Source organism: Danio rerio, chromosome 1 (assembly GCF_049306965.1).
Source record: "Danio rerio strain Tuebingen ecotype United States chromosome 1, GRCz12tu, whole genome shotgun sequence".
Taxonomy (NCBI): domain Eukaryota; kingdom Metazoa; phylum Chordata; class Actinopteri; order Cypriniformes; family Danionidae; genus Danio; species Danio rerio.
Window position 1 is genome coordinate 61,989,046 of NC_133176.1, and position 26,350 is coordinate 62,015,395.

Consider the following 26,350-nt stretch of genomic DNA (forward strand, 5'->3'; position numbering starts at 1 on the left):
CACTGTTAAACTACTTTAAAGTTTATTTGTGTTTCACGGTAGCTACGCGCAAAACGGCCGCCATCTTGGAAATGACGCCATGACGCAGCTCACTTTAAGCCCCTTTCACACAGTGATACCGGTAAATATCTGGAAAATTTCCGGAACGACTTTACCGGTATATTCAAAAAAGCGCTGTTCACACAGGCGAGGACGTTACGGAAATTTTCCGGAAAAGAGCATTCACACATCCATTCCAAAATACCGGTAAATTCTGACATCATTCACCACAAATGAGCTTTAACGGCTGCGCTTGTATTTGTAAACATTTGCCTAAATTACAAACTCTGTGGATGATCAATATTGTGAACAACTTTCGCAGGATCACTTTCGCATGTCGAGATGTTCATAATATTTGCGTGTGCAGGCGCTCACAGGCACACGCAAAGCTTGAAGGTAAACAAACAACGGCTTATCATAAGCATCTCATCGATGATTATTTACACAGTTGGCATAAAGAAGAACATATAAACGTGATCTGACTAACTTCTAGCAGCTAAATGTGTCTGGAAAAATATTCAAAGGTTTTTATTCTCACAAACCGCGCGGACGTAAATGCGTCTGACTGTTGTAATTGGCTAAAGCAGACGTCTCACGTCAGCACGTTCTAGACGTGCACGCGCTTATTACGGTAATCTTCCTTTTGCGTTCACACAGCGCAGCATTCCGGCAAATTGCCGGTAATGTTACAACTTCTCTTTCCGGAAAATAGCCAGAACGAATTTACCGGTATTTTCAAAAAGGACCTGTTCACACATACAACCTTTCCGGAAAATTGCCGGCAATTTTCCGGAAAGGTCTGTATGTGTGAAAGGGGCTTTAGTCAGGTTCATGAATACGCTGACTTCTACTGAACATGTTAATGTGTATTCTCTTCCTTTTCTATTCTATGTTTGTATTGTTTGTAATATTTTCTTTTTGATTGTTGAATTTGATCGTTAAAATGTCCGACTTCAAACTGTGTTTAGACGTTATTTTCATGTAGAAACTAGTAGGGAGGGGGGAGATCATAATTTAAATTATAAATCACAAGTCCAAACCACTGCAACAACAGTGCTGGTTATCCCACATTTTACACTTGAAATATGGATCAAAACAAAATTTCGGAAATGAAAAAAGTTTTAAGTTTATTGAATTAGAGAAAAGAACAACGCCACCCACCCCGACCCCGTGAAAAAAGCTATGAAGTGGAGTGAGCCGAGCGCGTCGCTCGTGCGTCAGGAGGCGCTGTTGTGACGCTTTCCAGTCCAGCGCGAAAACCACTGAAGAAAAGCAGACGGTGAGTGTTGCTGAGAGAAGTTATTAATCTGATTTATCTGTTCATGTTCTTGTTATTTTTCTGCCTACAGTGTTTAAATGTGCTCAGATGAAGCGTTCGCTCTTGTGTGTTTAAGCAGTAGCCGTGTTTTAGCCATGGTGTGTGTAACTTTTGCATCAATATACTTGTGCGTTTAGGGTGTACTAACTTACTTTTCAGGTATTTTACTATGTAACTCCTATTTATATGTGTATATATATAAATGATGAGTGTGATACTGTAATTCTGTATAATATCTATATAATATTCCTGCTCTGTTTTGAATAAATATTTACACACATTTATTTCTGTGCAATATTATGTGCAAAATAAAATGTTATTTTCTTTAATAATAGATTAGTTCTGTGTGACTCTGTTCTTGTACAGTAAACGTTCAGTTTTTGGTTTATAAGAGTGTCTTTGCTCATGTTGAAGTGTTAGTGTTCAGACTAGATAATGTATTAGGTGTAGTTCACCAAAAAACCTCATGATTTACTTATGCTCAAGTGTTTCTAAAAAGAAAAAAAAACATTTTGTTGTGAGGGAAAGTACTTTTTAATTGTACATCATACAGTAGATTGCAATTAATCTCTAATTGGATTTATTTTATGCAATATAAAGAGCATGTGCATGTCCTTTTCTGACTAATTTAATTGAATTTCATTATTCGTCTTCTTTGTCAGTTCCTCATCAGTACAGACTAGGCATGGGCCGGTATAAGATTCTGACGGTATGATAACCATAGATTAAAATATCACGGTTTTACCGTTTTGTGATTACTGCTTTAAAATATATTCTTTTTAAATGTCTGGGTAGAAAACAAAGACTTTATTCCCATTTGAACACAATATATTTAATTTTTTTGAAAGACTTATGATATCTTGGAGCAGTGAACATGTCAGGCTGAATTAATGAATTAGAAAATATTATAATGAAGAAAATTGGAATATTGTCTGTAGACATAGGATGATAAGGTATTTGGTTTGGAAAAGTCAAGGTTTTAAAACCACCAAAATTTTGTGTATTACCGTTTCTAAGGTATGTGTAAGATTTTTTTTACTTTTTTCAGTATCTCCAGCAGGAAAAATATCCAAAGATGCCGTTTTAAATTTTGAAGAAATTGACATGTTCACTGCTCCAAGATATCATAAGTCCTGCTATATGGATTTTTACATCAGGATTTTTGTAGTCGATACTGAATACTGATTCCTTGCCATGGTGATCAGCCGATACCGAATACCGATTCTAATGCTTCACACTTAATGCATTGAGCACATTTTCCCTCTGAATATGAACCTTAAAGGGCACCTATGGTGAAAAATATACTTTTCAAACTGTTTGGACAGACATGTGTCTAGGTATAGTGTATAGACAGACATATTGGGCTGATATAAACACACACAGTGCTTTTGTTTTTCAATTTAACAACAAAAAACAGTGGACCAATTGGAGCGGTTTTTAGATTGACCCCAACTTGATGTAGGAGTGCGATTTCCCCCCGCCCACCAATATTGATTGACAGGCACGCATCAACTAATCCTCAGTTTGTCATTTCACGTCTGCCATTTTCTATAAACTATGTGCCCTTTAAGAGAAGATCTTGCTTTACCTAAGAATAAGAATGACGGATGCTGCATATAATCTCTTAAACACGTCTCTTATAACCATTTAGATGTGAACGTGTCATGGCCAGAAGCAGCTTTACAGAAAATAAGTCATTCATTCATTTTACTTTATCTTAGTCCCTTATTTATCAGGGGTCGCCACAGCGGAATGAACCACATCAGATTATGATATAACAGATATAAAAATTTGTAAGAAAAATGACAACGCAATTTAGAAACATTGGAAATGGTGGAAGAAGAATTCAACATGTCTCAGTTAAGAACAAGTTTGGAGCACGTATTTGGTGCATAAGAAGTTTAAATGCAACACACCTATGAATCCATTACTTCATTACTAAAAGGAAATAGACCTATAAACCACTCTATATTGCAATTAGTATATTACAAGAAGTCTTATTATTAAATATTCATGTTAAAAAAAGTTTTTAAAAATTCCAGTCAGAGTTGCAGCTGTCAAAACACAGAACTTTCATTTGTTATATCGTCACCTCGCAATTATAAGGTTCTCTCTGTGTTCTGAATGATTTTGAGATATTGAGCTTCAAAGTTTTTGCGTTCCATATAGCAAACAGTGTGTGTGTAACATTTGTTTTTTAAATAAAAGGTCTTAAATGTAAAGTACTTCTAAAAAACATCCCATAATGTAAATAAGTTGTCAATCAATAAGAATATGTCTATAACTCAATTTTGATGAAAATGTCAGATAACTCTAAAGTGACGTCATGTAGAAAGATCGAAATACAAGCAAGACTATTTCAGTACTATGCTCATCTCCAACTATTGACTCATAAACAAACCCCTGATATCGAATCATGAGATCGGCCAGATTGGAGATTACCGATCGAGTCATCAAATGCGATTATTGGCTGATCGTTTGGAAAATCTCTAATAGAAATCCAATAGATGTTTATTTCCCTGTTTAATAACGAACAGCAGATTCACAAACTCCACAAACACACACTCTTTATTGTGAACTTTATTATACATTAGTTTAACTCGAGTGCCACTCTACTCCATGCCATTTCAGAAAATAGTAGAGTATTAAACAGACAAAACATGTTTTCCAGCGTTCTGAACACCAGAGTAAGACTTTACACTAATGTTTTGCCTCTGAGCTTCGTCCTCTTGTAGATCTGAAGTCTTTAATGTCCTTAAAGTGACTGGACAGGATTCTTAGATCGGCTGGTCACTCTGTAATTAAGCTGTTGAGAGAAAAAGTGAGATGTTTATTCAGCACTGAATGAAGATCAGCAGTCAGTAGGAGATAGTAATGTTTTCCCCACCAGGGGGCGTTCCTATAATGCGTGACGATATGTGAAAACTATCAGAACCACAGCTATGGAGCTTAATCTTCAATGCTGAAGTGCGCTCGTTTTTGCGATTGTTTTAGAACTTACGATTGAGTCGCCTATGGGAGAAATGACTAGGAATAATACACGGCAGAAAACGGTCAAGCTACTCGCTCTACAAACAAGTGTTTGCATGACTATACAGACCAAGCAGAATAATATAATGCAAAAATATTGGTTTACAACATCAAGCAGCAGAAAGAGACGTTTTTAACGTCTGAAAATAAATGGAAGTTAATGAAATCAGAAATGTCGAGCCAAAAAGATTAAAATGGCTGCTCATGCGTGGAGAATAAGGTCAATATAGTGGTGATTTTCTCTGACCTTTGACCGTGACTCTGCTGAGCGCCTCGCTGGAGCCCACATGATTGGTCGCCGTGCATTTATAGGTGCCGCTGTCCGAGCTCTTCAGCTGCGGGATCCTCAGAAGGCCGTCTTTTGTTGACTCTGCTCCCGTTGACATGCAGGCTCCGCCCACACGCATCCAGCGGAAGCGGATTGGATGAGAGCCATGAGCGAGACACTGTAGGCGGAGAGCGTCTCCCACACGCAAAACAACCACTTCTGTCAGGACAGTGGCATATGGAGGAGCTGAGGAGGAAATACACAGCAGTTAATAGACAACATAAATAAAAGTTAGAGGATGATCATACCAAACGCGCTTCTCAGAGAACTGCCTCTATTGTTGACAGGAAAAAAAGAAGTGTGCTGTGCGTTTTATGTTGCTAGGCAACCATTGAATCAGTTGCGCATTTAGAGTAGTTTGCTGTTGATATTGTTATACAGTGATGTGGGCAACGTTACAATTAACGCAATGTAATTATTATTATTCTTATTATTCTTTTTATTATTATGCGTTATGTAATATTACTTTCATAAGCAATGTTGGGCAATAAAGCGTTACTAGTAAAGCGTTAACATAACGGCATTACGTTTAACAGTAATTAACACTGTAACGCATTACTTTTTAAATATAGTAACTCTGTTATCGTTACAATCTGATGCGTTTGTCTGTTACTTTGTAAGTCATTAGTTTTGGCTGCAGTCTAGCCCACATTTTCCTATTTACATATGCAACGCATTTGTGGGATTGGTGAATGCCAACCAACCGCCATAAAGAAGATGCGTCGTCGTGTCGCGAGATGCCAGACTGGAAAAAAGTCAAGCAAAAGCCGAGACCGAATGCGTACGAGGTACACAAAGTACACCAAATTTTAAAAATGTGCATAGAAAAACACATTCACACCTATACGATAAGAAAAGATCTGCATGAATTACGATGAAAACCCTTTTACCCTACAAATTCCAGTATGTGCATTAAAAAGATCATGTGATGTTATAAGAGATCATGTGACGATGAAAATGTGTGAATGGATAAACCAGCAGGCTGAGCACATTATAAAACATCTGCAATGTTGTTTTGGTGATTCTAAAATGCCGTAACCATTTCAGAATTAGTGTTATTATATTATTAAAGACCTCCAGAATCACGAGCGTCTGTGCTCCGCGTCTCACACCATTCTCAGTTTTTAAATAAAGAAAAGATTCACGCAGCTTCTACCGCAGCAATTTCTGTTTTTACTGTTGATATTTGGCGCCAGTTAGTCAGGAAGTGACTATTTTGTTCGCTTTGACTCGTTGGATGGAAACGCTGCTTTATTCACGTCTTTAATGCGATTATCCAGTTTTGCGCATAAAGTTAATTCACATTTTTGGACGGAAACGCAGCTAGAGTTTTTAAAAAGCAGTGAATTGAAATACTTCACATTATCGACAAGAGAAAGCCTAACGCAAAGAGACATTTTCTGCGTCAAAGTGCAAATTAATTCTACAGCCAATCAAGGGCCCCCTTTCGTGGACCCTGGGGCTTCAGCCCCTCCCTAGCCCTTACGTTAATCCGGCGCTTGTAGACTGAGTGTGCATGCAAGAGGCCAATAGACTATTAGCGTGACTATTATTAATTGTTATTACTAATACTACTATGCTTGTTGTTCAAATAAATACGTACACTTTTGTCATCTGTGTAACTAAATAGATGAGTTTAGTAGACACAGGGACTTATTTCTAGGCACGTTATTTAAATGTATAGTGTTGTATTGCTCAGAAAAAAATCTTTGATTATTTTTTATGGTTTTACATATTTTTATCTGCTGTATACAGCAGCAGATTTTGCACTATGAGTAAACACCGCTCACATTCTATAAGCTGTTGACGTGCCACGTTTAATTGATGCTTGGTTTGAAAATTGCTGATAAATGTAATGTCTGAGCAGCTGTTCTGTTTTGATTTTGTTTAAAAACTTATGGTAATCCAAAAGAGCAGTTTTTTTGGGTGCTGAGTTTCACCAAATTGATTCTGAATGATAATTCAGATGCTTTATTTCATGAAGGGTTCGTGTTTGTTGTATATTGTTGCTAGTTTCATACTCAAGCTGTGAAGGAACATGTTTATGTTAAACGCAGCATTTTATGATGCTGAAGCACATTTAGTTTTTGCTTTTTTGTTTCTGAATATATTATTCAGCTGCTTTACCACCTTGTGATATATTTTTTGTTTGGGCTGTTTGTCTGACTTAAATGAGTATTTTAAAAACTTTAAAATTGGCTTAATTTTTGTCACTAAACACTATTTTTTTGGAAATGATTTCATCTTTGTGCATTTGTTTGTTTTTCAATGCACATTTTCCTCCCTTCATTAGTTGTAAAGTCAGTTTATTGCTCAAAGGCTGCTCTGTTTGTCAAGTCCTGCTGGATTTACGTGCAGCTTTTCATGCAAACATTTGGATGTTTTTGGATGTGTTCAGAGTCCAGCACATCCGGCTGATTCTGGATCCTGCTTGAGGCTCAGATGTGTGTCTGTGTGTGTCTGTGTGTGTGTGGAGGTCAGTGGTGATAAGAGTGTGTGTGTTGGAGACTCACAGTCCACCTCCAGCTGCACGTACGCCTCACTGAAGCCCAGGGCACTGGTGGCATTGCAGATGTACTGACCTGAGAGAGAGAGAAATAATAATTATTGCATTAATCATTGTAATTTATTGTCTGTTTTGCAGCTCACACAGAAATCTAATAGAAACATGGACAAAGGTGTTTTGTCCAGCCCAGTTTCATCACTTTTTCAATGCTTTTGTTTAAGCTACAATTCAAAAGCAATATCTGATTTATTTTAATTTGTCTGCAGTGATTTGTTTTCTATTATTAATCAATACTTTTTTAAGTTTGAAGTTATTTCAGTGCCCACTGTGGGGTTTTCTTTCTTCAGTGGACGGGTGCCAGTAATTTTGTCCTTGTCTGTGTTTGTCCAAATGTAAACATATACTGTAAATCTAAAATTATAATTCATATATTTGAACATGTATGCGCATATTAATGATTAAAACTATTAAAAAAGAATTAGTAAAGTGCTATTTTTGCAGTATTTTGAAATGCATGTTAAAATATGCAGATGTATAAAGTATATCTGTGATATTCAAGCATGAACTTGTATGTTAAATATGTGATTTGCATATATTGCCATATATATTTAATTAAATAATATTAAATAATTGAGAGTACTTGCAAGTTTTCACTTTGCACCTTTAAATGTTAGTTATTTTTTTGCATTCAGTAAATGTTAGAAACAAATAACAAGCTGTGGCATAATGGAGTACAGTACATTTACAACAAACAAACTGGGAAAAAAGACATTAGCAATATTTAATTATTCTTTTCTGCTTTCTCAACAACAAATGTTTAGCATTGCCTGTGTTTGAAGATTATAAAACGATATTTTAGTAGAGAGACGTTGTAAAACTGCAATATACACATGCTGTCTCGTTCACGATCGCGAGTTTAAAAGTGAAAGTAAAATGCACGCGCATTAAGAATGAAGCCTCTGTATTTTAATTTACATTTCCCTCTTGTGGCCATTGAAGAAATTGCAGAAATCTCCATTAAATTAAATAACAATATTTATTTAATAATCATGACAGGCCTGACCTGAGTCCTGCCGGCCGACGTTGCTGAGGGTCAGTGTTCCTCCGTCCACCTTGTGCTGCCATGGCAGAGGAGCTCGCAGCTTCGACCATGATAACACTGCAGCTGGAGAACCTGAAGACCACAAACCCACAATCAGAGATCTGCAGCTCTGGAGACCCTAACAGAAATGCTTTATGATGGGGGTCCTGTTAGTGCGTTAATAAAACACCAAAATGACCATCAAAAGCATGTGTGTAGGGTAGAGTTTAGAAGAGATCCAGCCGCAGCTGTATGTTGGAGCTAAACTATGCAGGACATCGGCCCTCCAGGAGTTTGGACACCTCTGGTATAGATAGATGTTTTGGTGATGGTGTGTTTACCGGAGGCCTGGCAGTGCATGCTGACGCTCTGACCCTCCACCGCCGTCAGCTCCGTCTCACTCACTGAAGCCTGCGGGAAAGCCCCGCCCTCCATCACAAGCTCCACCTCCCCCTCAGCAAGCCCCTCCCCATTCTGAGCACGGCACACATACATCCCAGCATCTTCTGCGGTCGCCATGGTCACCTGTTAGAAGCAGACGCGTGTGGTTCGTGAGTTTACCGTGAGCACATGGAATTCACCTTTTAATTGCGTCTCGATCTGCGTAAGTTAAAAATAAAGTACAATTCACGCAAAGATCATCTCGTAAGTGATCTAGAGTGAGTGATGTGATGCTGGGTTCACAGCAGACAGGAAGCATTTACGGGGTCAATCGATTCACTGATAAGATTTCTTGTTTTTTTTGTCTTTAACGTATTGTAAGTTGTTGTATAGTTGCATATTTAAGATTCGTAAGTCTCAAACTCAGAGATAAGCTTTATAAAATATTTTATGCTTTCCTAAAATACATAATTCAAACTCAAATCGAAATCTTAATTTGTGAGAAATTTGTCAAATCAGCACTCAAATATTTGCGCAAAAGAAAAAAGACGTAACTTGTAGATTTGTTGCTACCGCCACCATGTGGTGAAGGCACTGTGTGTTTAAGTTGAAAGTGAGACTACTTTGTTTATTAAATAAGACCTTATAAATCTGGTACGCTGGCTTATTTAATTGATCAGTTTGATCATCTGCATTTTCTGGAACTTTTTTATTTTTTCAAGGTTGTAAAATTTTTCCGTCACATGCTTGAGCTGTTCGGCCAATCAGAGCACACCATGCTTTCATAACGACGAGCTGTGTAAAAATCTGTATGTTTTAAAAAGATAAGGCAGAGACTAATAAAAATCATGTGCAGTTTGTGGAGAAAAAAAAAATTTCATGCCCAACATCCTGCATTTCAAATAAAACAATTTATTATTATTTATTTTTTTTACTAAGGTCATATGGACGAGACAAAGCAAACCATCTTCGTTTGCTAAATATTGTGTTTGAACTCTAATGCAAAATATTTACAGTTTAAGATACCAAAAAAAAACAACTGTTATTTTTATTTATCGTGGGTGGGTTAAAAGCAGAGGAACAATTTCAAGTTAAACGCAACGCTATCTCACGGCAATTCGTAACTTTTTAATTTAGTGGCGAATTTGAATTTATAAAAATTTAATTTGTACAATCTCATTTTCACAATTTAGCATACTTTCTTCATTTACCAATGAGGGTTGGGTTTAGGGTTTGAGGTTTGGTGCCACGTCTAAAATTACACATTTTCATACTAATGAACTTGCGTATGAAGTCGTACCAGTTTAGCCACTAAATGGCAAAACGTAAAATAGTTTTGTTCCTCGTGAGATCAGGCTGGTAAAACCACTTGACATTTCATTTGTGAGAATCAGTTGTGCTGCTTTGTTTGTTGTGACTTGCAATTTTTTGCCAAATGATGTACCAATACACCAATAAATAAACAAAACGTGACATATGAGGACTGAAATTAAAAATATGGAGTAATCACTCATTTTATCAGTGTCACCTAATTTATCCCGCACCTTTCCATTGCATCGTAAGACAGAATTTACTTTACTCAAATTTTAGTGTGGCCTCGACTTCGCAGTGTGTATGTGTGCAGAACTTGTTCCAGTTTCTCTATGTGTAATAACAGTACAGACACTGCCCCCTACTGGTCTGGAGCCTGTCATCCTTTGATGAAGATTTCCAGTTGACAGTTGTTTGTTTCGGTTGTGTTTACGTGCAGATTGTTGGCACAGATGGGATCATACGCACCTGACGCAAGGTGACAACCAGTCGGCTTTATCGCTGCTAGGTTGCACTTATCGTGTCGTGGAGTTTAGACATGAATTCTCACCTGTAGTGATGTAGTGGAGTCTGTCGTCGTGGAAACGAGCTCCGTCTCTCCTCCAGCTTGTCGTCTGATCCAGCTGACGGAGGGCCGAGGTTTTCCAGAGACGCTGCAGTCTAGAGTCACCATTTCACCTACTCGAAGAGTCAGGGGCCCCACGGGGGACACACGCACCTTTGGAGGATCTGAACACACACATGCACACATACATACACAATGATACAAACAGACACACACATGAGCACACACACACTCACAGAGATACAAGCAAACACACACATATACATACAGACATAGATACAGATACACACACATGCACAAACACACACAAGGAAACACACATATACATATAAGCACACATTCATGTGTATAGTACACACACACACACACACACACACACACACTCATGATCAGTTCTAATATGACTGCGGCAGCTGAAGACGTACGCTTGACGCTCAGGTTAGCGGTGACGGTGGATTTCCCCTGAGCATTAGTGGCGATGCAGCGATATCCACCCTGATTATTGAGCCGGACATTAGCGATGGTCAGAACGGCACCATCAGGTCCAATCTTCACATTATCTGAACACAAACACACACACACACACACACAGATACACGTCAGAACCCATCCAAACAACATCAGGAGACGTCTGTTCTTTAGTTCAGCTTCAGTGTGTGTGTGTGTGTGTGTGTGTGTGTGTGTGTGTGTGTGCGCGCTGTATAAACACACCTCCCAGTGGCTGGTTGTTAATTTTCCTCCACTCCAGCATCACCGGCTGAGCTCCGCTGGTCACACGGCACTGGAAACTCACCGTCTCCCCCAGACGCACAGCAGCAGTGCGTGGACGCACCGACACACTGGGGGCCTGAGCACACACTAAACACCAAACACAAACACACTAATTCACTGCATCCCCTAAACACACACACACTGGTGTAAAACAGCAGTGTATTTAGTGTGAGTGCTGGTCAGGTGTGTGTGTGTGTGCTTCAGTGTGAGTGTGTGCTTGATGCTTGTGTCGGTCTATGTCGCTCCTGTCTCTGTTCATCTAAAACTCCACATCTATAATCCTCTTAGTCTATGCTGACATCATCTTCAGCAGCTCAAACACTCTAATGGCGAATGGACAGACGGCTGCTTCTCACTCAGGGCTGCTGGAGATGCTAATGAGATGCAGAGATGGGCACTAGTGGGCGGGGCTTTCCCCCTCTGATGATGCGTACAAAGGGAGAATGTCAATCAAAGTGTTTCTGCATCAAGTCTGATTAGAACAAACACAACTAAGTACTGCTGAGCACTAGAGGTGCTGGAGATACACACACACACACACACACACACACACACACACACACACACACACAGTACTGGGGTTAAACCCTGCATTAAAGTAATTTCTGCATAATAGGTGCCCTTTAATATCAGATGTGTGTGAGATGAACTGTGTGCTCTCGCTGACCTTCAGTCCGGCTCTGGTAAACAAACACTAATCAAACTCCACATTTTCAAGCAACGAAAAGCAGGAAAATCTGTTCGATTTCTTTATTTTAAGGTGATTTGATTAGAGCAGAGTCAGATTTACCACATTACTGATACAAGTAATCGAGTACATTAATACTCCTCTATTAATCTCACAGTAAAAGCAACAGAATAATGCAGCAACAGAGCTCTTTATCAGCTGTTGATCACTGTGGCCTTTAGCACAGCAGTATATTTTGATCAGTTTTTATTATATATTTTTATTGTCCTGTATTTTTATTTTATTTTTGTTGTTGTTATAAATTAGGTTTGTCATATTTCTTTTATATGCTGTTTTTACTTTTACATTTAATAGTTTTTTTATCTAATTAAATGCGTTTCTTTCTACTTCATTTGCTGTTTTTGTTTTGCTTCTGTTTTTGCTTTTAATTTTATTTACATTTTATTTTATTGAATTATTTTATTTTTATTTTAGATTTTACTTGTTAGTTTATTAAATTTGTTTTATTTTCACTTTTTAGTTATGCTTTGGTTACTCTTTATTAAATTTGTTTTTTATTTTTTGTTTTATTAAATTTTTATATTGCTTTATACTTTTGTTATTTTTATTAAACTAATTTAGTTTTTACTTTGATTAAATTTGTTTATATTTATACTGTGTTTTTGTTATGAGTTTTAACACTTTTTGACACTATTTTATTAAATGAGTTTTGTTGCATTTCTATATATGCAATTTTTAATGCTGTTGTTTTTATTTCTTTAATTGTATTCAATTAATTTTGATTTATTTCTTTATACGCTGTACTTTTTAATGCTTTTTAAAAACTTTTGTATTGTTAGCACTTAGTTGTTTTAAAGTGTGATATTAGCAAAGCAGCAGTTCTAATTGTATGAGATCATTATCTCTAACAAAAACTGCTGCAAATGTGAGTAATTAAATAGATAATTTCTAAAACAAAACTATTAAAAGAATTTAAAGTTAGGCTACAAATACATCAATACACACCACATTTAAATAGAGTAATATTTGAAATATATTCTGTACAGAATGTTATTTTTTGGGTGAACTGACCCATAATAAAATGCTGAAGGAAGCAGCTAAAGCAAAATAAAGAACAAATAAAGAAGATATATGCACTGCTGAGTAAATAAAGTGTGAGACGCTGGATTATGAGTCACATTTTAGAGATAATAACACAAATAATGAACACAAAACAGACAAAATCAACAACAACAATCACTTAAGAACTATAAATACTGACTGAACAAAGCATTGTAATAGTACAGAAGGAAGAAGCATGAACGGGTGTAATTATAATAATATAATAACAATAATAGTAGTAGTATTAAATAATCTGGATATTCACAACTTCATAATGAACAGAAAGAGTCTGACCTGCGCAGAGGAGAGCAGAGAGAGTCAGAGCTGCTGTCTGGAGCTTCATCATGACTGAACTGAACTCTCAGTATCTGTTATCTGCTTTACACACACACACATACAAACAGAGAGAGAGAGAGAAACTTACAAACACACGGTCACTCACATTTACACACACACACACCCACTCTCCCCCCCACACACACAGTCACATACAAATTTGCACACACATACAGAGAAAGAAAGAGACATTAACACACACACACACACACACACACACACACATTCACGCAGTCACAGACAAAATTGCACACACATACACAGTCACATAGAAACTTCACACAAACACACAGAAAGAGTCACACACACACACAGAGTCACACACTGAAAGTCAGACTCTGGACTTGTGTTTGCAGATGATGAAACTCTAAACATCAAATGTGACACAGTAGAGCAGATCTCTGACCACTGTCGCTGTCAAATAACTCTAATCATTTAGCGGAGTGATATGCTGCTATAATGTGCTCTATACCTGCCGGAACTACTTTATCTGTCACCTGAGAGTGACCAGCAGCCAATCAGAATCCAGCATTCAGCAGCTCTGGAGTATGATTGAAGTTATAGATCCATTTTTATAGTAAGACTGAAGAAATGTAAGGACATCAATGAGTAATCAGCGAGTGTTGTTGTTGATTTTCCTCTCTCTGGTGTGTTTCTACATTCATTCTCTCTGCATGAGACTGTAAACAAACACACACACCGAGTGTTTATTTAACCAATCAAGACCTCATGTAAGTGCAAACACACCATGGGCTGCTTTTGTTATATGATGTGAAGAAGATGATAATTACAGTACATTAACCCAAACTCTACGCCTACATGAGCACATTCAGCGTTTACCGTGACCTCTGCGGCTCCCACACTCACATCTATAAGCTCATGTCTGGCTGTGTAATGAGACGGTATTCAGGACTGTGACTCCAGCAGACTCCATTCCTTAGTACATGTGGAGGAAATCTGACTCCCAAAACAAACTTAAAGATTCATATGAACAGTGGATTGCAGAGGATGCCCTTCCAGCTGCAACCCGTTACTGGGAAACACTCATTCACACACAAACACACACTCATACACTACGGCCAGTTTAGTTGATCAGTCCCCCTATAGCGCATGTGTTTGGACTGTGGGGGAAACCGGAGCACCCGGAGGAAACCCACGCCAACACGGGGAGAACATGCAAACTCCACACAGAAACACCAACTGACCCAGCCGGGACTCGAACCAGCGAACCAGCTCGAACTTCTTGCTGTGAGGCTACAGTGCTAACCCCTGAGCCACCATGCTGCCAGTGTATGTTTGTATACCCTGCTGAAAAATCCAACTTAAACCAGTCTAGGATGGTTAGCGGGTTTTAGCTGGTTGACCAGCCTGGTTTTAGAGGCGTTTTGGTCACTTCCAGGCTGGTTTCCAGCCATTTCCACCCTGGTCTCTGGTCAGCTGGTCAGGCTGGAAAGTGATGTGTTTTATTGGAGCTGGAGTGAAACTCTTCAGTGCAGAAGTCCTCAAGGATAAAGTTTGGACACCACTGTATTAGGGAATAGGGATGAGCACTTCCTAATGGAACCCACCCATAATCAATGACGTCCATCTGAGGGAATGAGATCAGGAGAAGCCAGTGAAGGGCATTCAAAATGGTACTGGAAAGCAGTCTGGGACACACCGCAAGTCTTCTTTTTTTCTTCTTTTTTTCTTCCACATATTGGTCTGGCATATAGACTGCTTCATGTGTAGTCAGCTTTACTGGTTTTGTGTGTACGCAGACATTTTGGGAGACACAAAAGCTCAGAAAGTGAAAGCTTGGTGTGGCTCTACGGCAGCCTCAGTTGCTTAACAACAGCAACACACCTGAGCACACCCTCTAAACAGCAAACGGGCCAGATTCTTTTCAAAGCATGCTTCTTAAGAAAAAAAAAGAGTTGAGGAAGTAGAACAAGTCTGAAGGTATAAAGATAATGCGCCTGTCTTCGACAGGGAAATGGACTGAGCAACATCATTAGCCAGGTGGATAATCTCTCGTGGTATGTATATGATTAAAGCTATGTCTCGTATTACAGCTCATGCGGTTTACATTGATGTGATTATGTATCTAGAGGTGTACAATTCACTCATTCATATTAGCTCAGCCTGTCAACAAATGGCTAAGGCGTTCACCTGAAGAGGCGTCTTCAGTGGTATTTAGTGCCGTGATTGTACGGTAGATTGTTTAAAAGCATTTAATTACAAATTACACTGTTTTACACCGTATTTTAATTTATAGGAACAAAAACTTTACATGATGTTTAATGATACTTGATGATTTTACAATGCTTTTGGAACAAAAATCAAAATGGTTTACTGTATTTGGCTTAAAAAAAAGGCTTGTTAAAGTTTAATTCAGTTCAAGTTTATTTGTATAGCGCTTTTCAAGATTATCATTAATCCAAAGCAACTTTATTTAGGGTACATGTTATTACATTACACTCAAAATCAGAAATAAGATATGCTGAACAGTATACAGTACACTATAAAGTACTTTCAAATCTTCTATAAAATGACACCAGGTGGGTGAGTGTGGATGAGTGTGGATTTAATTATGCTTCTTCTTGAATATCTTGATTTTATTTAACCAAAATATCTATTTAAAGTTTGCTGCACTTACAGGAACAGTTGTGAAATGCCGTCATGCACCTTGTGATCTGTGATGTTTCTCTTGTAAACCAGTTTTTCTAGTTGTGGTGTAAGACAGAGTTCATGCAAGGCGAAAGCAAGAATGATCCAAATGCAGATTAGACATGTGTTGAAAAAGTCAACCAAAATAAACCAGGGACTACATCTTGCTTAAACTGGAATGTAAAGTACACACTAGTCACTTTAACTAGTTACTTTTACTACGGCATCAAAATATTGAGTAGAGGGTAAGTTGTTGCTTAGTGTCTCATTACAGTATGTCAACAGGTTTGGTGTAATTTTCCCTAAGTAGGACATCTGTGATGTTCCTGGAACAACAATCCAATCAGACAATCAGATGTAGCCTAACACCATTCGCACTGGTTTACTTGCAGGACGTTTTTCACCTCAGGAATCTTTCGCTTGAGTTGAATTATTTGATTTTGCATGGTGGACGGGGTTGAGGCATCGCTTCCTCTCTCTGTTCACACACTCTTGATGCTGATCTACTTTTGAAATGATGATCTTGAGAGTGTAAAAGATGTGATAAGTCTGTACAGATTTCTTCTTTGAACTTTTTGACATACAACAAGACTACCAAGTAGGGGAACTGTTGCCAGTGGAAAAGCAAACCCTGTCAAACGACATCAAACACGACATGAAAACATAAAAGAATGCAAATCAATTTTATAGGGTGGCAAGGTGGCTACACGTGTGTGTGTGTGTGTGTGTGTGTGTGTGTGTGTGTGTGTGTGTGTGTGTGTGTGTGTGTGTGTGTGTGTGTGTGAATGGAGTGTATGGGTGTTTCCTAGTACTGTGTTGTGGCTGGAAGGGCATCCGCTGGGTAAAACATATGCCGGAATAGTTGGTGGTTCATTCCACTCTGGTAATCCCCTGAAAAATAAGGGATTAAGCTGAAAGAAAATAAATGAAATCAAGTTTATGTCAAACCCTTGACGATGTCATTGGGACATCAGAGTAGGCAATCGGCATCAAATCAATTAGCATTTTTAAAAATGATTTTGGGTGGCGCAGTTGGTAGCATTGTTGCCTGACAGCAAGGTCACTGGTTCAAGCCTCGACTGCGTTAGTTGCCTCAGTTGGTCAGTTCTCCCCGTGCCTGCGCAGGTTTCCTCCGGGTGCTCCGGTTTCCCCCACAGTTCAAATACGTGCTATAGGGGAATTCTTCTTCTTCTTCCAGCGGCGCTACGGCCAGTGTAGAGCCTCTTCCATAACTCCTCTCCAGCCTTCAAGATCCAAAGCCGGCTTTCTCCAAGCATGCACTCTTAGGACACGTAGGGCATCTTCTACATCATCTAACCACCTCTTTTGTGGCCTACCAGGACGTTTCCTTTCTTCTAGTTTTAGCTTGTATGTGTAACCCCGCCGGTCCTACACCACCCAACCCACTCCGAGCTGGGATTGAACTGGCAACCTTCCGCATGGGAGTCGGTTGCTCTAACAAGGCAATGGTCTTTAGCCTCTGTTGCTAGAGCACCTTTAGAGGTCAGAGGAGTGAGGTTTACCTGCATAGCACTTCACTAGCTGGCATTTGTTACACTCACTCCCATCCGGGTCACGGCACCAATATACCCCCGCCGGTCTTACATCACCCAACCCTCTTTGAGCTGGGATTGAACCGGCGACCTTCCGCATGGGAGTCGATACCCATGGCCTTTAGCATCTGTTGCTAGAGCACCTTCAGAGGAGTGAGGTTTACCTGCACAGCACTTACTAGCTGGCCTGTTACATACGCTGTTTCTCTCTAAATGGCCCAGCCGTCTTATACGGTTCCTCTTTATTTCCATGACCAGGCTTGGCTTTGCATACATGTCTGCCACTTCTGCATCTTTCCTTATGCGCCATTCATCTTGGTCCCGCTTTGGTCCATAAATAGGATCTTCCTCTCCCATGCGTTAAGAAGCTGTTCGTAAGAGTTCTCAATACCCACGTTTCACTGGCATGCATTACCACTGGCCACAATATTGCACGGTAGAGTCCTTCCTTGGGGAACTGGGTAAGCTAAAGTGTAGTGTATAAGTGTGTATGAGAGTGTATGGATGTTTCCTAATGCTGGGTTGCAGCTGGAAAGGCATCCGCTGCATAAAACGTATGCTGGATAAGTTTGTGGTGACCCCAGATGAATAAACGGACTAAGTCAGAAAGAAAATAAATGAATGAATAAAAAGTTTTTGATGTCTGTTTGACATCAAGGCACCCCCCTGAAATTCTTGTCAGGGTGACCCATACCAAACCATACTGTACCGTTAACAAACCCTCCTGTAGTTTCTTAGAATTTATCAAACAAAGGTATAATCCCATCCTGTGCAACAAAGGAGACTTGAACGCAACCGACGTCATAATTATGACTCTGACAACTCGTGAAGAGGAATGTCCCAGGAGGACTTGAGCATAGTTTACCCTGTCTTGTTTCCCTCTTGTCCTTGTAGTTTTTTCTTGAATTCATCACATTATTTTCTTTTTCTTTAAAATTCCCTTCAGGGTTTGTCTTCACTGCCTTGTTCCCACTCACTCTGCACATGGCTCCTTCCTCTCAGAGCCATAACACTACGCAATGCTGGATGATAAAAACACCACCTTTAAAATGAGTCTGAAGGAGGAGCTGAGGGGAACTACAGCCTCTCCAGAAGCCAGCTGTGTGTCTGTGAAGAGTAACACATCTATTGTCATGCCTCCTAACATCAGTGATGTGGACATGACCTCTGACCTCAGGTGAGAGAAAGCACTGATACCAATTACACTTCATTAAAAACTTACAAAGGGATTGACCGATTCTTTGATTGATGCTATAGGAGACTGAATAATCACAAAGAAACATCTCCAGAAGCCAGCTGTGTGTCTATGAAGAGTAACACATCTATAGTTATGCCTCCTAACATCAGTGATGGAGATGTGACCTTTGACCCCAGGTAAAACAAACAACTGACATTAAATAGATCTCATTAAATACATGAATAGAGACTGATTGAGGGTTGATTGTTGTCAGCAGGCACAAACCAGCCTCTCCAAACCCCAGCTGTGTGTCTGTGAAAAGAACTACATCTATAGTTATGCCTCCTAACATCAGTGATGGAGCTGTGACCTCTGACCTTGGGTAAGACAAAATGCTGATACTGAAAAACAGCATAAATACAGATTTGCCTTGTGTAAATCTTATACTGAGTGATATTTTTTTTAAGTTGAATGAAGGATTTCTTTGGTAACATATATTATACTTAACTCACTTGCTTTTTTTATTGTGATTGAGAATTGATATTTCTCATTTGACTCAGCAGAAAGAAAAACAATCTGATCCAGAGTCAGTCCAGATGTGGAGTTTCCAAGTCCAGACCTACAGAAGACATTGACTGTCCTCAAAACAGAAAGAAATGCAGATGGGGATCCAGTTCTACTGGTTCTGCTGACGGCATCACTACAGCAGACCAGCAGGGGAACCCTGGAATCCTGGAGAAACCTTTACATGATGAATTACAGAGAGTTAAAGACCAGCACAAAACCAGCATGAAGAATAAATATGAGAGATTATTTGAGGGAAACAAACTCCAAGAGAGCCAAACCCTCCTGAACCAGATCTACACCCAGCTGTACATCATAGAGGGAGAGAGTGAAGGAGTGAATGAAGAACATGAGGTTTTACAGATGGAGAAAACAGCCAGAACAAAACACTCCCAACACACTCCAATCTACTGCAATGACATCTTTAAAGAGGAGAAAGAGCAAATCAAGACTGTTCTTACTAAAGGCATCGCTGGAATCGGAAAAACCGTCTCTGTGCAGAAGTTCATTCTGGACTGGGCCGAGGGAAAAGCCAATCAGGATGTAGATTTCATGTTTGTGCTTCCATTTCGAGAGCTGAACTTGATCAGAGATCATCAGTACAGTCTTCACACACTTCTGCTGGACTTTCATCCTGAACTTGAAGATCTGGAGCCCAAGATTTATGAGGAGTGTAAAGTTGTGTTCATCTTTGATGGTCTGGATGAAAGCAGAATCACACTGATGTTTTCAGACGCTCAGAAAGTTTGTGATGTGACTGAGACTTCATCAGTGGCTGTGTTGATGTCAAAGCTGATGAAAGGAGAGCTGCTTCCCTCTGCTCTCATCTGGATCACCTCCAGACCAGCAGCATCCAATCAGATCCCCTCCAAATACATCAAGCGTCTGACAGAAATTCAGGGATTCACTGAGCCTCAGAAGGAGGAATATTTCAGGAAGAGAATCAGTGAGCAGCATCAAGCCAGCAGAATCATCTCACACATCAGAAGAGCAAGAAGCCTCCACATCATGTGCCACATACCCGTCTTCTGCTGGATCTCATCCACTGTGCTTCAGAAGCTCCTGGAAGAAGATCTGAGTGCAGAAATCCCTCAAACTCTGACTGAAATGTACATCCACTTCCTGCTGATTCAGATCAACATGAGGAATCAGAAGTATGAAGAGAGAGATCCAGAGAAACTCCTGCAGTCCAACAGAGAAGTGATTGTCAAACTTGCTGAAGTGGCTTTCAGACAGCTGATGAAGGGCAATGTGATGTTCTATGAGGAGGACCTGATTGAGAGCGGCGTAGACGTCTCTGACGCCTCAGTGTATTCTGGGATTTGCTCTGAGATCTTTAAGGAAGAATCTGTGATTCAGCAGAGGAAAGTCTACAGCTTCATCCATCTGAGCGTTCAGGAGTTCCTCGCTGCTTTCTATGTGTTTTACCATTATATAATTAAAAATGTTGACATGCTACACTTTATTGATCTATTGCATAATCTGCATAAGGGAGCAGTAGATAAAGCCATTGAGAGTGAGAATGGTCATCTGGATCTGTTCCTGCGGTTCCTGCTGGGCGTCTCACTGGAGTCCAATCAGAGACTCTTCCAGGATCTACTGACACACACAGAGAAGAGCTCAGAGAGCATCAGGAGAAGCACACAGTACATTAAAGAGAAGATCAGAGATGGACATGGACTCTCCACTGAAAGATCCATCAATCTGTTCCTCTGTCTGCTGGAAGTGAAAGATCAGACTCTGTCCAGAGAGATTCAGGAGTTTGTGAAATCAGACAAACAGTCAGAGAAGAAACTCTCTCCTGCTCACTGCTCAACAATCGCCTACATGCTTCAGATGTCAGAGGAGGTGCTGGATGAGCTGGAGCTCCAGAGATACAACACATCAGATGAGGGCAGAAGAAGACTGATACCAGCCGTCAGCAACTGCACAAGAGCTCTGTGAGTGTTTGACCAAGTGTTACAGTGAAGAAACTTTCCTGAATGGAATTTATTTCTTATAAATAGATCTTGTGTTTGTTTTAGGTAAAACTGAATTCTCATTTGTTCTGCTCTTCTTCCAGTCTTGCTGGCTGTAATCTCTCTGCTCAGGATTGTGAAATTGTGTCGTCAGTTCTTCAATCCTCAAACTGTGTCCTGAGAGAGCTGGACCTGAGTAACAATGACCTGCAGGATTCAGGAGTGAAGCTGCTCTCTGATGGACTGAAGAGTCCAAACTGTCAGCTGGAGATACTGAGGTGAGACTTTCATACTGAGTTCCGACAATTACAGGTTAAGATTCCATACAAACTTTAAAATAACCTGCTGATTTGTGTTTGTGTCTGCAGGTTGTCTGGCTGTATGGTGACAGAGGAAGGCTGTGGTTTTCTATCTTCAGCTCTGAGTTCAAACCCCTCACACCTGAGAGAGCTGGATCTGAGCTACAATCACCCAGGACAATCAGGAGTCCAGCTGCTCCGACACACACTGGAGGATACACACTACACACTGCAGAAACTCAAGTATGTGGAGCAGTAACAGAATACAAACGATCATCAGTTCGGCTGATAAATAATAAACTAATAAACCTTTGTCATGGGTTCTTTGAGAGTTCCTTGCCAAGGTGTTTTCGTCTGTCATTGAAAATTAATGTATGTATTTATTTACTTTCTAGGTTGGATTTTGGAGGTCGTTCTAGGATCATACCTGGATTGAGGAAATGTAGGTCTTGTTTTTCTTAAACACACATTGATCTAAGAATATACCAGGGTACGCTTCAAACGGTGTATTGTTTTGAGGGCAAAAAGAAGTTGGGAAAGGTTTAGTGACAGCATACTGTTTTTGAACCTTCCAACACCCTCTTAATGGAGTAGGTTGTAAATGTATTTCGCTGCTCGCATGTACTCCTAAACATAATGATGGCAGCTGAGAGAGAAGAACATTGTTATTTTCCACATGGTCACATCTTTACATTGTTTCCTGTTTGCCGTAGACAAACACTGAATGGCACCATTGTTGTCCACAAACTGTGGCATGGTAAGGTGAACTTCTTGTCCAATGTGTGACACCAAGTCTTCAATATCTCTTCAAGGGTGATCGTACTTGTGCAGATGTAACCCCGCCGGTCCTAAGCCACCCAACCCGCTCCGAGCTAGTATCGAACCGGCGATCTTCCGCATGGGAGTGGGTTGCTCTAACAAGGAGGCCAAAGACCATGCCCTCCAGCGTCTGTCGCTAGAGCACCTTTAGAGGTCAGAGGAGTGAGGTTTACCTGCACAGCACTTCACTAGCTGGCCTCCGTTACACTGACACATCTTTCAAACTGCCGAAATGATCCCAAAAAGAATATTTAGTTTTGTTGGTGTTCAAAATAATGTCATTTCATTTCATTCTTGGATTTGATTTGACGTATATCGAGGCCTTAATTGACTCTGGTCCGTTGAATTATTAGAAAACAATGTATTCCTGAGGTGTAACATCCATTCTGCTTAACCACAGTTTTAGCCTAAATTATTAGCACTTTTCATTCAGGAATTCACACTCAGACATTGCTTTATAATGTTAGCAGGTTTGGCATGCTGTCCCGGGAGAGAACCCTGAGCTCGGGGATAATTCAGGCCAGGGCTCCTTCTTGGTCAATGAGCATGTAAGGCAGTCTGAGATCAGGTAGTTCTCATGAACTCCCCGAAATTGTTCAGCCTATTCCTTAATTATCAAGAGCAGCCCTAGAGGAATAGGCTGCTAAACAATTAAGGTCTTCAAAAAATGAAGATAAGGGAGTAAACTTAGATGAAATACTAATGTTGAGTTTGGAATGATCTGATTGGCTTGCTAATGATTACAGATGGGGGACCAATCACAAGCAATCATATCACGTGCTCCTCTTGAAAGTAGTTTGGGAGACTTCACTTATGACCGAGACTGCTGAAAGCTCATCCTGTAAGTTCTCTTCTCATCTCTCTTCTTGTGTTTAGATGCGGTTGATCTCACACTGGATCCAAACACAGCGAACGCTCAACTTCAGCTTTCTGAGGGAAACAGGAAAGCCACACATGTGAAAGATCCTCAGCAGTATCCCGATCATCCGGAGCGGTTCGATACCTATCCTCAGGTCCTGTGTAAAGAGACTCTGACTGGACGCTGTTACTGGGAGGCTGAATGGAACGGACGGGTGACTGGTATAGCCGTGGCATCTAGAGGAATCAGCAGGAAAGGAGTGAGTGACTGTGTGTTTGGATGGAATGATAAATCCTGGAGTCTCTTCTGCTCTGATAACAGTTATGTTGTTTGTCACAATAACGACAGAACGGATATTACCGCCCCTTCACCGCCCTCTAATAGAGTCGGTGTCTTTCTAGACGTGCCGTCCGGCTTTGTGTCCTTCTACAGCGTCTCTGACACACACACACTCACACACTTACACACATTCAACACCACATTCACCGAACCCCTCTATGCTGGGTTCAGAGTGTATGATTTCTCAGTGTCTTTGAGCAATATCTGAACCTTAAACAGCTCAAATGTTAGTTCTGTTCCTGCTGAGGCATCAAATGGATTTGCATAAGTGATGATTGATGTCAGGATGAAGTGCAAATAGGATGAAAATGTAGTTAAATATGTGACTTTTCAATTTGAGAGATAATTGGGGCAGGAGTTCATGTTAATGCATCTCTGTCTGTTTTTAGAAAAGTTTTTGTGGTATTTTCTGTTTATTCTGTGTCTGAACTAATGTTGTCAGAAGTATTGGTACAAGTCGGTACTGAAATTTTAAAAACGTTTATTTCCCGATAATGTTTGTGCGCTTTAGAGGTCTGCACGGGACAGATTTTTTAGTCTTGCTCCCGCCAGGTTTTATGCCACACCTGACTGCTCCCGTTGTATATTCAGTCTTTGTTCACCCGCTGCCCTCTTAGAATCATCTTCTACCTGACCTGACCCGACTACTCCCATTAAATTTACTTTTGACCACCCTACTCTGAAAAATCCATCTTACATCAGAGTTGGTAAATGGAGCACTTGCTTTGTTTACATCGGTAACCAAGAAAACACAATATCACTGCTGTTGATAATGCTGGCTTCAGCAGAGCAGAGCAAAGCAGAGCACCTCGTCACTTGCCCTAGTTTACTCGCGGAATGTTTTTCCCTGATGTGAATTTGTCACTTATGTTAAATGCAATTGACACCTGTGAACATCCTTCATACTGCACTGCGAGCATTTACAACCATTTGCATGTTTACGTTGACCATCGCATGTCATTTTAATCGTGCAAAAATTTATTTCGCATTTAATTTGAACCCAGCATATACGCTCAACATCTAGCCCACAGGAAAATATTTAAATCGCATTATCTGTGTTATATTTCATCTGCAACAACAACACTGCACTTATATAAAGAGGTAGGCTTGCTCACAGCAAGAAGGTCGCTGGTTTGAGCCTTGGATGGGTCATTTAGGGTTTCTGTGTGGAGTTTGCATGTTCTCCCCGTGTTTGCATGGATTTCCTCCAGGATGCTCCGGTTTCCCCCACAGTCCAAACACATGTGCTATAGGGGAATTGGGTAGGCTAAATTGTTCATAGTGTATGAGTGTGTGTGGATGTTTCCCAGAGATGGGTTGCAGCTGGAAGGGCATCCGCTGTGTAGAACATATGCTGGATTAGTTGGTTCATTCCACTGTGGCGACCCCTGATTAATAAAGGGACTAAGCTGAAAATAAAATGAATGAATGAATATCCACGCAACATGACGATCTGTTAAAGGGGAAGTAGTATGTTCCAAAGCTTGCATACTCTTCTGTTGCACACTCAAAGTATTAACTTTTGCTTCACAAAAAAAGTACATACTTTTAGGGCGTAAAATAAGTATGCGAATTAGGATGCAGCACAAGCGTGTCAACTTTGTCTTCCTCTTCTGTTACAAGCGGGTGACAGAAGCTTAAAGTTGTGTAGCGCCATCTAATGTCAAGGAGGGATTTTGCATACTCTTCTGCTCGACGCCAGTGAAAATTGCTTGGGGTTTAATCCGGAAAAACGTCTTGAAAACCCTGACGATAAACGCAAATGAAAAGCGTCCTGGTGTGTAAGATCCTTAAATATTTGACTGTTTTACTTTTCTAAAATGGCTTCTTTTATAGATCTATCATAATGAGAACAGCAGAGGGTTAAAGTTTAAACTTTCCGTTTAATCCAGTATTTTACAAATGTCACTAAATGATAAGTAGAAAGCAGAAAACTTTATTATATTATGTTTCATCTGGAGGAATTCTTGCTTCTTTTAGCTTGACTGGAATAATAAAACAATGAATAAAAATCAGGTCAATATTATTAGTCCCCTCAATTAGTAAGAAATTATTAGTAAACAAGTACATATAATGATTTGCCATAAAAATATGAGCAGCCTTGATTTACAAATCAAGTCTTCATGCAGGAGCTTAAAAGAACTAAAGTGCATTGTTTTCTTCAGAAACTGCATTAACCAGTACACGGATTTATTTTCCAGCAGTCAGATCAAATGTGTTGAGAATGGCTCTCTCTAGTGGTGAAATGTGGCATCGCATCTCTGAGTAACACTTGTAGGAGGAACTCATCTGAGTTCTTGCTGATTCTTATCTAAACATTATTAGTTCCATAATGTATTGCAGAACACTTCTGGAGCTCTTGGTGTGGGACCGGGGCAGGTTTGGTATAATTATTTAGTACAATTATATTACTGTTACATCTGCACAACTCTGGTTCACACTCATTGCCACATGCCCTTAAGTGTAATTGTATTGTTTACAATTTTTTATTTTTTTATGTATATTTTTAGATTACATGTTATGTATAATTGTATTTATTGTAATTTCTTTCTAAAATTCTACTTTTGTATTAATATTATATGTTAGGCACTTAGGGTGTGAGAGCAATGGATTTTCGATTCTCTGTATGACCTGTACATGTGGTTAAATAGACAATATAGCTGACTTTTGACTATGTG

At 39.7% G+C, this 26,350-nt stretch overlaps 2 protein-coding genes across 9 annotated transcripts; one reads left to right on the forward strand and one right to left on the reverse strand.

Moving 5' to 3' along the window:
* Positions 1-1,242: 1,242 nt before the first annotated feature.
* Positions 1,243-26,350, forward strand: LOC137493795 (protein NLRC3-like). 8 transcript variants are annotated; one of them, XM_073908528.1, is made up of 9 exons: positions 1,243-1,318; positions 18,604-18,834; positions 18,915-19,031; positions 19,109-19,216; positions 19,395-21,338; positions 21,461-21,634; positions 21,725-21,898; positions 22,051-22,097; positions 23,351-26,350. In XM_073908528.1, the coding sequence occupies exons 2-9, from the start codon at positions 18,677-18,679 to the stop codon at positions 23,878-23,880; spliced, it is 3,252 nt and encodes a 1,083-aa protein (XP_073764629.1). In that variant the 5' UTR covers positions 1,243-1,318; positions 18,604-18,676; the 3' UTR covers positions 23,881-26,350. The 8 variants fall into 8 exon arrangements, with proteins under 8 accessions (XP_073764629.1, XP_073764647.1, XP_073764653.1 ...); XM_073908546.1 differs by having other exon boundaries at positions 19,398-21,338; XM_073908552.1 differs by having other exon boundaries at positions 19,112-19,216.
* sid4 (secreted immunoglobulin domain 4) lies at positions 3,923-13,705 on the reverse strand. Its single transcript, NM_001034182.2, has 9 exons — positions 13,414-13,705; positions 11,271-11,417; positions 10,985-11,119; positions 10,545-10,723; positions 8,644-8,827; positions 8,285-8,395; positions 7,229-7,297; positions 4,635-4,901; positions 3,923-4,163 (listed from the first exon to the last, which is right to left on the reverse strand). Exons 1-9 carry the CDS (start codon positions 13,463-13,465, stop codon positions 4,159-4,161), a joined length of 1,149 nt encoding a protein of 382 aa, NP_001029354.2. The 5' UTR covers positions 13,466-13,705; the 3' UTR covers positions 3,923-4,158.

Coding starts and splice junctions, on each gene's coding strand:
- sid4 (NM_001034182.2), bottom strand. CDS start 13,465: ATGATGAAGCTCCAGACAGCAGCTCTGACTCTCTCTGCTCTCCTCTGC. Junction 10,724..10,984: donor CGCTAACCTGAGCGTCAAGC/GTACGTCTTCAG, acceptor GTGTGTGTTCAG/ATCCTCCAAAGGTGCGTGTG. Junction 8,396..8,643: donor CATGCACTGCCAGGCCTCCG/GTAAACACACCA, acceptor TGTGGTCTTCAG/GTTCTCCAGCTGCAGTGTTA.
- LOC137493795 (XM_073908528.1), top strand. CDS start 18,677: ATGCTGGATGATAAAAACACCACCTTTAAAATGAGTCTGAAGGAGGAG. Junction 19,032..19,108: donor GATGTGACCTTTGACCCCAG/GTAAAACAAACA, acceptor GATTGTTGTCAG/CAGGCACAAACCAGCCTCTC. Junction 21,899..22,050: donor TACACACTGCAGAAACTCAA/GTATGTGGAGCA, acceptor TTTACTTTCTAG/GTTGGATTTTGGAGGTCGTT.